Source organism: Pavona decussata, unplaced genomic scaffold, assembly GCF_977016875.1.
Source record: "Pavona decussata unplaced genomic scaffold, jaPavDecu1.1 SCAFFOLD_941, whole genome shotgun sequence".
Lineage (NCBI taxonomy): Eukaryota > Metazoa > Cnidaria > Anthozoa > Scleractinia > Agariciidae > Pavona > Pavona decussata.
The window spans coordinates 6104-19046 of NW_028145951.1; the positions used below are offsets into that span (position 1 = coordinate 6104).

Genomic DNA, 12943 nt, shown 5'->3' on the forward strand with positions numbered 1-12943 from the left:
TATGGCAATTCTGTAAAATGGGAATTCATATGTTCTAAGATTCCATGAAAACACAGACAAAGCAATTTAGAAGATAACTGTGACTAGCTGACTATGAAAATCACAAACATAAAGAATGGAGAGCAATGCATGTCCAGAGGGTTGCTCATGACATAGCGTTGCGCACTGACGATGCACCTGTTCTGTCAGATTACGTTTTAAAGGGAATCTGTAACAGAGGGGGAGGAGCAGCCATTATTTTTTTTCTCTTTTGTTAACAGGACCCGGCTAATCATGATTTTATGAAAGCATCCAAACGTTTAGAAAAACATGTCCCCGGCTATAATTATTTTGCTTAAATTTGTGACTATCTCTATGATGTTGGAGAGTTATAACTGGAATTTGACAAAGACACCTGAAAGGTTAAGAAAGAGCAGCAATGCACTTCATGTAAAAAATGTTTGGCTGGCTCCATAATGGGCAGAATTCCACGCCCTTTCTCGGATAAAGAAAAATTACGGTACAAATTAAAGTGTTTTTGAATCTCTGGCTGCTTCTTTAGATGGAACAGCACAACCAGTTGATGACTTAATGTCTAGAGCGCAAATAAAAAAACAATATCCTTCAATGAAGGAAAGCTGAACACAGTGAAAAAAATTACAGACTTTTCTTCAACAGTAAACCTTTGTGGTTTCTGAGGAGCTAGTTAAAATATACCTAGACAATTAAAACATCTCCATTTTCCAATTAGATTTGCGAAATCAAGCAACCGTCGAGAAGCGACGAAACCAAGACCCAATACATTATTAGCAAGAGCTACTAGACCTTACTACTATCTGGAGGGTTAAAATCTCTTTATGTTTTTGAACTTGACACTTAGGTTGATTTACTTGAAAGAAAAAACACTCCCTTCCACACACTGAGAAAAAGTTGAAAAATGAAAAGAATGGGCTAATTACCAGTCACCTACAAGAAGCAAGAGGACATGTTTTTGATGAAAATGAAATCACACTAGTTTTACACTCGCTTTTAACGTAGTTTAAAAAGACTTAATTTCAGCTCAGTTAAAAATACTCACACATCTAAATCTTTGCCGTTATACCCTATTATTTTAAGTATTTGTGTTTGTTCTCTGTAAAGATTGTCACAAATAAATGCTAAAATTAGAAATATATAAGCTTATGCAAGAAAAACTTGTCAGTTTATATAAACGGTAACAACGACACTGTGTAGCGAGACGTTTGACTATTTTACCTGAGAATAAAATTTTCTTAAATGAAGCAAAATGGGATGAGATTAGAAAATAAAACTCCAAGGAAAATAACAAACATGGACCGAAAAAACGAACTCAAAAGACTGCTGTAAAGTTAGCAGTAGCTAAAAGTTAAATGAGTTGCATAGTCAACACTGCAAGGAAAACAATATCTTGCAAAACAGCAAAGTTTTGTCAACAAAAATATACTGTCACATAAATAGATATAAAATATACTCGCCTCTTTGGAGAATAAACAGTCCTTTTGTTCCATTGCTGATTTTTTTGTTCGTTTTAAAACGTTAAGTGAGGGGAAAGTTTCACTTCAAGAGGAAAAATCCAACGTTTCGTCGTGTCGGAACAGAGTATAAAAATGATTTCTCTTCGGCCGCTCTTCATGATGTGGCGTTTCCGCCGCTAGTCGCCTTGCTCTTTTTCCCGCTGTTGGAAGGTAAAATTGGACGAGATTAGAATATAACTCCAAGGGAAATAATGAACATGGACCAATCAAATTACCTCAAAAGACTACTCTAAAGTTAGCAGTAACTTATTTTATAGCTTTATAAGCTTAAGCTTATAAACTGCGTCTCAATACTGCAAGAAATCAATATCTTGCAAAACAGCAAACCAGCAAAGTTTTGTCAACAAAATCACAAGAATATACTTGCCTCTTCTGAGAAGAACCAGTGCTTCTATTCCATTGCTGATTTTTTCGTTCGTTTTACAACGTTAAGTGAGCGAAACGCTCTACTTCAAGAGGAAAAATCCAACGTTTCGATGCGCCAGATCGGAGGAAAAATGTTCCGATGCCGGTGACGCTAAAAGCTGGAAGGGTGGAACGGCAAAATGGGGAATGGCGGAAAATCACCCCAAATTCTAAAGCAAGGATAGGCGAAAAATCCCCCCAATAGAAAATAAAACTCCCAGGGAAATAATTAACATGGACCGAAAAAAATGATCTCAAAAGACTCCTCTGAAGTAAGCGGCGATTTAACAGCTTAAGCTTAAATCAAACGGGGTGTTAACAATGCAAGAAATCAGGAGCAAGAAATCAAGATCTTGCAAGACAGCAAACCAGCAAAGTTTTGTCAACACAATTACATGAATATACTCGCCTCTCCGGACAATAACAAGTCCTATTTATTGCATTGCTAACTTTTTTCGTTTGTTTTACAACGTCAAGTGAGCGAAACGTTTCACGTAAAGAGCAAAAATCCAAGTTTCGTCATGCAGGATCGGAGTAAAATGATTTCACTTCAAGATTCTGCCAGTCGATTTGTTTCTCCCGCCGCTAGACGTCTTGCTGTTTCTCCCGCTGTCGGTCACATAAATTGACTTTGTATTTTAGTCTCTTCAAAAGATCTTTTTGTTTTCTTAATTAAAGCAGTTGGCGATGCAACTTCCCGCCAAACAAACGTGGGTCGCAGCACGGCTTCACTCACCTAAGTTTTCCTGTGGCTGCGTACGGTCGTACGTACGGTAGTACGTACGGTCGTATGGATGGACAAAAGTGACGTCATAACCAAACCAAAACTTCTCGCATTCACGGGTTACCAAATTCTCTTAGCTATGGGGCTCCGCACGCACGCCTCCGGAATGCGGAGCTCCGCTATGAACCAATTTTCTCGTGTTACGAAAATTTTAGAGGGTTTTTCCTTACAATTAAATTTTGAATTATTGAGTCACTTAGTCTTTCAATGATACAAGCATCAAATAATGATAATAACAACAATAATGATGATGATGATGTTGATGATGATGATGATGATGATGATGATGATGATGATGATGATGATGATAATAATAACAATAATAATAATATTTAATAATAATAGCGAACATCTATCCCCAAGTAAAAGGTAAATAGAAGGGGGGGGGGGGGGGGGAGTTCTGAAATTCTTCGTACTAATGACCTTCTCCATCGTTTTATTTTTATTTAATTTCTGTACGTTCCCTGACGCCAATTTTGGAAGCACACTTAACAATTAAAAAAAAATGGAAGTTATAAAAGTGAACACCTACCAATTTTGTCGACACACGTTCCTTCTTCTTGAACACCTTTTAACCCTTTTGAAACATCTTCGTCTCCATCTTCTTGGTGGCCGCACTACAAAAGCCTCCACCTGGTCCATGAGAACGCATGTGATAAGCAGCAACAAACTCAACTTGATAAAGAGACGCTTTGAATCCATTTTTAAGTATTTCTTTGAAGAACGTGCAAAGGAGCTCGGGTTTTGAAGTTGTTGTGGTCGAACAAATTAATTGTCCATCTAGCCAAGCCTAGCTTTGCCTGCGGAATGCATATAAAATCGTTGTCCCGACCTCACTGCTTCTGATCTGCTGCATTCCTACAGTAATGTTAAAAAGATTAGCAGTTTGTAATTTATCTATCTGGAGAAGAGTAGGTTAACGGCTAACACGTCTGCCACATTAAGTATGCCATAAACGAAGCCGTAGACAAAAACCAGTCTGCCATATTGAGTATGCTAACAACGAAGGTAGGTCCATGTTCAGTCTTCCTGATGTTCTGAATGTATCACTGGTTGTATAATTCGTTCTAAGTTATCTGGAGAGCAGGAGGAGGTCAACGACTTACGCGTATGTCATACTGACTATGCAAAAAAACGAATGACCATGTCCGGTCTTCTTGATGTTCCCCATGCTTCACTAGTTGTTTGAGGCCAACTAGCTCTATTTTAGTAATACAAAATAGTGCTCAGTTATATCTCAAAAAATACAGATTTCTAAAAGAAAGTTGGTTTTGTCACTTTTCAAGCATTCCAGTTTTGATGTGATATTTTTGAAAACAAAAAAAAAAAAAAACAAAACAAAAAAAAAAAAAACCAACGACCCATCCTCATAACAGTGCCTCGAAGAATTTGTCGGAAATCCTTGGAAACACTTTTGTAAATTGGAGATGTTGCTTTGGAAAACGTTTTCTCAAACATTTGTTGAAATTAGCGTTAGTTTTGAATACACCAAAGGCGGTGAGTGAGAAAGGAAAACAACGGATACTTTCAACACAGGAACACTTACGAAATTCGTTAATAAATAGATTATGAAACAAAAGTTTCCTTCGCAGACCCCACTTCATCGTGAATTATCATAGTGTTTCTAGACTGGTGACAGCTACACGATATTGGTGACAGTTGAATAGTAATGCATTTTCGATTGTGTTTAAAAATAATTATAAAAAAATCTTGAAATTTTGAAAATTTTATGAAAAAAAAAAAGTTCATGACTCCTCAAGTTTAATTTCTGAGGCGATTGAAGCATTCGGAATGGGTATTCTACAGAGACGATGACAAGTTTGGTGTCCCAGTCATTTTAATTCATTTTTCGGGGTTCCCACATTAACGTCTGGGCGTGTATGAAGAAGCCCTTAACGATCACTAAGGGTTTAAGATCACGTAGCAATCCTGTGTAAATAAAAAACTACCACTCCACATAAAAAAATAAAATAGTTAATAATTTTAATGTTTTCTGCTTCTTAAATTTCAATATCATGAGCACTCTGGCGTTCCAGATTCAAAATATCGTTACTGTTTGACCGCGTCAATCACTGCAGCGGACCTCTTAGAAAACAATAACTTTGGATTCAACACTGCTAAAAGTTCATGGTCGTGCGCTGTGATTGGCGGATTTCGATCCATTTTCTTGGTTTCTGTATTTTTGCAGTCAGCGGGTAGTTGTCGTAATTATGATTTACGGCTGTGATAAACGCAAACACGAATTCAACCCTAATTACCTTTCATTGTTTAGTTTAGTTTAGTTTAGTCTCTCGCCAGAGGAGAATCAACGGCTGTTTTGCTCTTTGTATCCAATAATGTAGAATGTCTGTAAGCTTTTCCCTCACCCAATATACTGAGCCACGTTCAGCCAGACTCAACTATAAATTTATCGGGATATGAATCCAGAAAAGGCATTTGACAAAACCAGAAGTAATCAGTGAAGATAAAACCTTTAAAATTTCTTCCATTTCTATGTACATTTCTATGTACATTTTAATTACCTACAAGCACAAGAAATACTATCTGTGCTTTCTGCCTTTTTGAAAGAGTAATGTTTCTTTAAAACTTCAAGGACCTTTACCTATGTGTTTAAGATTCACGTCAACATACCTTTACCCAAAGAAAAACAAGCTTCTGCTAATGAGCATAATAACCCATATGTTACAAAGACCACTACGAGCAGAAAGTTTGGAGCTTTCAGCAAAACAAGCAATGACAATATTGAGTTCCGTTAACGTGATAAAATATCTCCTTCCCCCCCCCCACCCCCCCCAAAAAAAAAAAAAAAAAAAAAAAAAAAAAAATATATATATATATATATATATATATATATATATATATATATATAATAAATAAATCAATCAATCAATCAATCAATCAATCAATCAATCAAATCAAATCAAATCAAATCAAATCAAATCAAAGGCTGCATTCTTGTCCACAATATTGAAAGATTCTCAGTTTCTCAATTTAGCTGGAGAGGAGGCTAGGAGGTCCACGGCCAACACGTCTACCATATTGAGTATGGAAAAGATGAAGGTCCATGTTCATTCTTTTACAATCACACGCCCCACGCATCAGTGCGTGTTTGCGTTGAATACGCTCAACGCCGATCTCACCGACAGAGAGAACTTAAAACCGTCATGAGACTATCTGAAGCTTGCGGTATATAAAAATATTACCATTATGCAAAATAATTTGTATATATGAATAATATGCTCTGGGAATATGTAAATTATGAATATAAAAGACCACGTTGGGTCCATCCCTTGCACTCTACTCTAGGCGGCCGTTTGGATTAGATCTAGCTGTTTAGTTGGCACTCCAAAACCCGTTTACTCGCTTCATGGCTGCTCAAATGCCTGCTCCTCCTGCGCCAAACAAAGACGTTATTAATATTGCTCCAGCTCCAGTGCTACCAGTTCAGGAGCCTGTCCTTGCAGGTCCAGTAGCTCAAGTAGAAAACCCGCTTCCCGCTGCGGCCAACAACGTGGCCAAGAACGCAGCGCCCAAGGTAACTACTCCGAATTTTAATCTTTAGCCTGCTTTTAGTTGGATTTTCGTACACGTGTTCTTCGTAGTTTCTTAGCGGTAGTAATTTTATTTGGACGTCACATTTAGTTTTGTTTCGCCTCGCATGGCGGTTATAGTATTTGTTGTGCTTGGGTTTCTTCTCATCTTTGTAGTGCGTTAGCGTTATATTGTCTTTGGTGAATATAACTCAGTGTTATTGTAACTTAATATTTCCGTTCTCCCTTTTTTGTCTTTAACGTCAACTATTTATTTCGTTCTGTTATAGGTTATTTTTATCCACTTGTAATAACCTGTGTGGAAGAAAGTCCTGCGTAGCGGATGAGGCATGAAATATTTTTACCTTGGTATCTTCGAATTAAAACAATAGACCTGTGTGGTAACAAAAAAGAGAAAAAAATGCACCTGTGAAAAAAAAAGAGACCTCTGTGAGAATAGTCCTGTGTGGTGATTACTTCTGTGCGGCATGTGAGTCATGCAATAATTTCACCTTCATTGAAAAAAAAAAAAAAATGAAAAGAGAGCTGTGTGGGAAATAGACATGTGTGGCGTCTAGACCTGTGTGATGACTGAGTCTTGCAACCTTTTCACCTTCTCTGATAAAAAAAAAAATGGACCTGTGGAAATATATCTGTCTGGCAATGATGCTCGGAGCTGTTGGTCCTTAGTGGCTAATAAAAGACAGAAATTGTGTGATTCTAATGCTTGTAACAGAGCTATTGGTCAATATGAAAATGAATAATAATAATAATAATAATAATAATAACAATAATAATAGTAATAATGAAAGGTTATAATACGTGCAACTTTCTCGGGAACTATGTCCATTAACAATGCAATCTCCCTTTGCCCTAGCACTGGGAAATCTGGAAGAAGCACAACTGACCACGGTTGAAACATCATTACAAAATGTGCGAATGCTGTTAAAGTCTCCAAACTTTAGTAAGAGCCAGGTTCTAGATGGCTTATTGTCGTTAAAGGTGATCTCTTAGGAGAGGAACCCCGAAAAAGCAGGTTTCTATGGCTCTGTATCTTAAGCAATGTCCCAAAATCTGCTATCCCAGAAGATTACTTCAAACAATATCTGGAACACAAGGACGATGAGCAGGTTATGGAGCTTATGTCTGAGGCTGGAGACGTAATGCGAAATTCGAGGCCAAACCGGAGGGATAGCGGGCGTCCCTATTGAAGCTGTGGTGGCTATGGCCATTTCCAAGCAACCTGTCAATTTAGGAGGTGTTAAGTGTGAAGCCCCACCCCCCCCCCCCCCCTCTTCCCCCCACCCCCCCTCCTTTCTCGTCACCCAAACCCTTCTCCTTCTCCCTACAGTAGGGGAGCTCGGGGCAGTCAGAATGGCAAGGTTCTGTTTTAAATTAAGTTTATTGTCTTGTCAAGTACAATAAGGACACTTTGCATAGATACCTTATGTTTTCTTTCATTTTAGACTGTAGTCATGGGATGTCTGCATTTGGGTACTTCTCAGTCCAAGGTTATTTTGCATGTGTTTCTTTTTGAAGTGTTTGTGTGTAGTAGAGCTCCTATGTCGTATTTCACAAGTAAACAAGTTTTTTGGACCTGAATTGTTTTGTTTGTTTTCTTTTTACTCTAATTTACAATTGAGGGCGAGTAACTCCTGTTGGTTTGCCGTTTCTGTCAGTGACCAGTATACCTTCTAATCCAGGGGTTGTTAAGTTGCTCCCTCCTGATTGGGGATCCTTTGTCTTCTTGTTTTTGTTTTCTTTAACCACAGTCTCCTCGGTATTGGCCTTCAATATTTTCTGTTCTAGTTTAGGGCCCTGCAAGAAAGAAACAGAGGGTTGAACAGTCTCAGGGAAATAATTATGACTGGTTCGCTGTACAACTAGCAGCTTCAAATACTAAAACCTGTGAAAACTGGGTTGACATAAATGGGATTCCAATTCAGGAGGAAGAACAACTTACTAGCAGTTGTGAAAATGTCATTTATTCCGAAGAGATACCACATCTGAAAAATTTTCGTCTTAGAGATCCAAACCAGTTTGTTGCGGGTGGGCTGCACAGGAATCCTGAAGCTTGGGATAGGATATTGGCAGACCACCCTAGAAGGTCACAATCGGGGACTGGATTCGAAACAAGATTGACATTTCAAAATTCACTAAACACTTCAAAGGCTCTTCTAAGGGTCAACACTATTTCTCGGATTTTCCGCCTTCCAAACAATTTGCTAACCACGCCTGTTGCAAAGCATTTTCAGGTTTTGTGTCTAAGGAGATTGTGAAACCTTCAACGATCGTTGCGCTCAGGGTATGGGGAAAAGCCAGTCACGCCTCTCCACCTTATCTGGTTCTCCCATTGACCGTCGAGCCAACCAAACCTTGGCTCTTTCTAGATGCTAAGTTTTTTAAATTTATGGATGAGAGACGCGCCTTTCTCACTTGATAGACTTGCTGAAGTTCCCCTGTTTATAAAGGATCATATATAACCAAATGCGATGACAAATCTGGTTATGGTCACGTTTCCCTATTACCATCTTACCAGACTTATGTCGGTTTTTAATTTTGTTTGTAAATTTTCTTGCATATGGGCAGAGAAATGCCCCTTTGGTTATGGTGACGTGTCTGTTAAGTGTTTGTACAAGCCCGCGTACAAATTGCGTGATACGGATAGAATATTAGACATCTTAAGAGACTTTTGAATGACTTAAATTAGGTATAAAAGTAGGCAAGAACAGAGTCCACTAAAATCAGCAGCTGAAGTAAAAGGAACTTTCGTCGAGCGGGATGTGTCATTTCGTTGTGAAAATTGGCCCGTACAATTGGTAGCAGATCGAGGTTCTAGATGCTAGGTTTTCAAAATTTATGGATGAGAGACGCGCCTTTCTCACTTGACAGACTTGCTGATGTTCCCCTGTTTATAAAGAATCATATATGACCAAATGCGATGAAAAATCTGGCTATGATCACGTTTCCCTATCACCGTCTTCCCAGACTTGACAAATCAAGGTCCTTGGTCGATCTTGCCAGAAAACAGGAGCCAGGAATACAGATTTAATGCAGCTATTGCCGCTATCTATTGTGTTTTGTTGCTCCTAGTAAATCTTGAATACACTATCGGCATTACTAAATCTGTACTCTATCCGACCAACAGTGTGGACTATATAGGGTTGACGGTGGATTCGATAAAGCAAGCATTCATTGTTCCTGGTCGGTAGATAAAGGATTTAGCGGTATTGAGGGAAAACCTCTCGGGATGTAAGAAGTACACAAATGTAAAACCCCTGCAGAGATCTCAGAGGAAGTGTATTTCTCTTTCTCTAGCTGTTCCAGCAGCTTAGCTATTTATCCAAGAAATGAGCCATGCCATTGCATCCGCAAATGACAACGGTCGAGTGTCTCTTACTCCAGCATTAAGGGAGGAACTGTCTTACTGGCAGTTCTTAGCATCTTGGGAAGATTTTTTTTCCATGGAGGGACGAGAAACATGTTCGTCTCTCTTTATCTGCTGATGCTCCTAGTTTTGACTGGGGGTGTGTCCTTCACCTCCCAGGTGGCAGTCAATCTTGCCGTAATTACTGGAATGACCAGGAGAGGCCTCTCAACATCTCAACCCAGGAAACGCTAGCCTTAATGAACGCTTTGAAGGCTTTTCCATCTGAAATCTGAGACTGCCGAGTTGATGCATTTGTTGACAGCAAAGTGCTCATTGATAGATGGGAAGGTCAAGGAAGCAGGAGATCTCCGGAACTGACTCGTGCAACTAAGGACTTGTTTTTTGTCCTCTCAAGCCGCAACGTCCAACTCAGTTTAATGCATGTGTTGCCAAGCGAAAACCTTGCAGATGGACCCTCACGAAGATTATCCAGCCTAGATTATCCCTTAACTAATGAAGCCTCGAAAAGAATTGAAAAGGTTTTTGGTGGTCGAGAGGGGCATTCACTTGATTTGATGGCTTTAGACTCTAACGTAATATTGGCAAGGAACGGCACCCCCCTGCTCCTTTTCTCGCCCCACCCTAGCCCACAATTAGCGGGCGTCAACATGTGCTCACAAAATCTGCCCGAGTTTTAGGACATGTCGAACGCCTACCTTTTCCCCCTTTTGGACTTGCTGACCCTGTTTTGGGATACCTCTATTCCTTCCGCATACCGTTTACTATAATCGTTCCCAGTTAAGTCACTATTCCTATTGGTGGCCTAAGCTCGCTCTGAAAACAGGTTTCTTCTGGGTGGATGGGATGCTGCAGGTGTTATTCTTGCCCCCACGCGTGGATACATACCAGTGACCTGTCCTTGTCCTCTGTGGGCCCTCAGGGTTTCGCAGTTTTAATTTCATTTAACATATTAACACTCATCATATAGGCCGTTTTACCGCCTTTCCTTTTCAGACACTGTCAAGGCAAATCGAGATCAATATTTGCAGAAAATGGAGGGGGTACTGAATGGCAGCCCCTCATGGGGTTCGGTAACCCGTCTGCAGATCGCTCAGTAAAACAGTATCTAGCAAATGTTAGGGAAAAACAGTTGAAGGCAAGGTGGTTCCGCACCAGGCAGAGCCTTTTCCTGTTGGTGACTTAGTTATGATATGAGATTTCATCCATGCGCAAACTCAAGAGTGTGCAAATAGCGAGCCATATCTAAGATTTATATTCTTGCCAGGGATCAAGCCGTCTTCAAGTCCCTGTTTTTTCGCAGCAGATCGGACTGCCGATTTGTAAGGTTCAAATGCCGTTGATATCCTACATTTTCCAGACAATTCAGGTTTTTTGATCAACCATATTTGGACTAAATCTTTAAGATCGGGCGATGCTAAGTATTTTTGCTTTAAGGAGGGGTGAGCTCCTCAGAATAGAATTACAACCAGGGTATCTTTTTATTTCTGTAACGAAAGAGGAGGAAATTTCTTTTAAGGCTCTAGAGCCACAAGCAGCCCAGGATATATTAATCTATCTGCACGAGGTGAATTACCCAGCGATCGTTATACCCTTTACGGTTTTCGAAGCGATGCGGCGATTTCGTTAGTTCTTTCTGGGGTCTCCTTGCATGAATTTATGGATCATGACAGCTCTACATAATAATAACAGCTCTACATAATATTAAGCTAAGACAGGTGGTAGATCCAGCAGAAGCTGCAGCCAAACTAGCAGTTTTAGATTGTGACATTGTCGAGTCTACATGCGTCTTAATAGTCTGGAGGGGTTCTCTCCGGTATTCTAGTATCACAACCGGGCTATCTCTGTCTTTAGTATCTAGACTATTAAATTGTTTTGGACGCACGTAGGATCCCTGATTTGTCGTGTTTCGGATAAGGATTGAAGATAACAGCAGCATTTACGCACTGAGTGCGTGCTTGGTCTGACTGTCGCAAAGTCAGCGCGGGGCTTGGGGAAAGCCAGATTGATTCCCCATACATTATTTACATTTCATGAATTACACTTCCCAGGGCGGAATATTATACTATGCAAAGTGATTTGCAGATATTAATAATATGCCCTGGGGATATATAAATCATAAATATAAAGGAGCACGTTGGGTCCACCCCTTGCACTCTACTCTAGAGCGCCATTTGGATCAGATTTAGCGACCCTCCCTCCCACCCAGCGAGGAGTCCGGGTTTTTTGGAGTGCATCCTCAAGACTCTTCGTCTGGTTTGGGCTTGTCCCAAGCCAGAGCGATTCCCCATAGTTTAGTTACATTTCATGAATGACGACACCCAGGACAGAATATCGTACTAAATAGAAGATTATTAAAAAATGCGTCCTCGCCTCCGTTTCCGTGTAAACTAAGATAGTGCACACTAAAAAACGCCATTTTTGAAATGAGTCAAACCAACTCGTTCGTTGAGTAAAGTATTTATTTGACTCTGTTTATTGAGCAACCTTACTCAGAAATTGAGTAAAATGTTAAACTCAAACGGAAGAGTAGAATGTATTCTTGATTTTGAGTGGTTTTTATAAAGAGTATTCTGTACTCTTATGACTGAGTAGAAACTAAACAGGGGTCACAAAATTCTTTAGAGTGCTTTTACTTTACTGTTGAGTAGGCATAACCTCAACAATAAGCGATATTTGTACTTTATGTTATGCATTAAGCAAGAGGAACTTGAATTTAAATTTGCTTTTAATTTGTCAGGTTTTAATTCATACAAATGAGATAAAGATTTCCGCTATCTGTATATTATTGTTCGACAATCAGGTAAATATTTTGTCTTTGAGGCATAGCACGCTGCTTTGAACCACAACCTCTGTGTTATCAAGAATAGCATTTATTTATGGCCGGTTTATTGACTGAGCTGATTTTCTTCCTTCGTTTTCAAAAAAAACAAGCTTAAATTTCGTGACATCTTGTATGTAGTCCTTTGTTTCTTCCTCCTCATTTAAAATCGTGCTCGTCGAGTCATGACTTGCGTTGTCTTGATTTTCCTTAACCTCGTATTCAAGAACAGAGCGTTCGGCTATCGTTTCCTTTTATTTCTTGCTCGCTCGAAATGATCCGGGATTGACCACAATCACCGTATGTTATGAGAAGACGAGAAGTTCGGTTCCTGACTGTGAATGAACTCATGTGCCCAAGAAGCTTCTTAAAAGAACGACTGAGAACATGTGAGAAAGCCAGCGCAAAAAGGACACGAGTACATGATCATTTATCATTGCATTGCATGATTTCGTGGGAAAAGATTGAAATTGGTTTAAACTT

At 39.4% G+C, this 12943-nt stretch overlaps 1 protein-coding gene across 1 annotated transcript in view; it reads right to left on the reverse strand.

The window, feature by feature from the left end:
• Window positions 1-3259: 3259 nt before the first annotated feature.
• LOC146448396 (uncharacterized) overlaps window positions 3260-12943 on the reverse strand; it is a 30694-nt gene continuing 21010 nt past the window's right edge. Inside the window, exons 3-4 of the mRNA XM_085102613.1 lie at window positions 7696-8069; window positions 3260-3579 (exon numbers count right to left, since the gene is read on the reverse strand). Coding sequence (XP_084958739.1) covers window positions 7884-8069 — 186 coding nt within the window. The 3' untranslated portion in view covers window positions 3260-3579; window positions 7696-7883. The remainder of the gene's footprint in view (window positions 3580-7695; window positions 8070-12943) is intronic.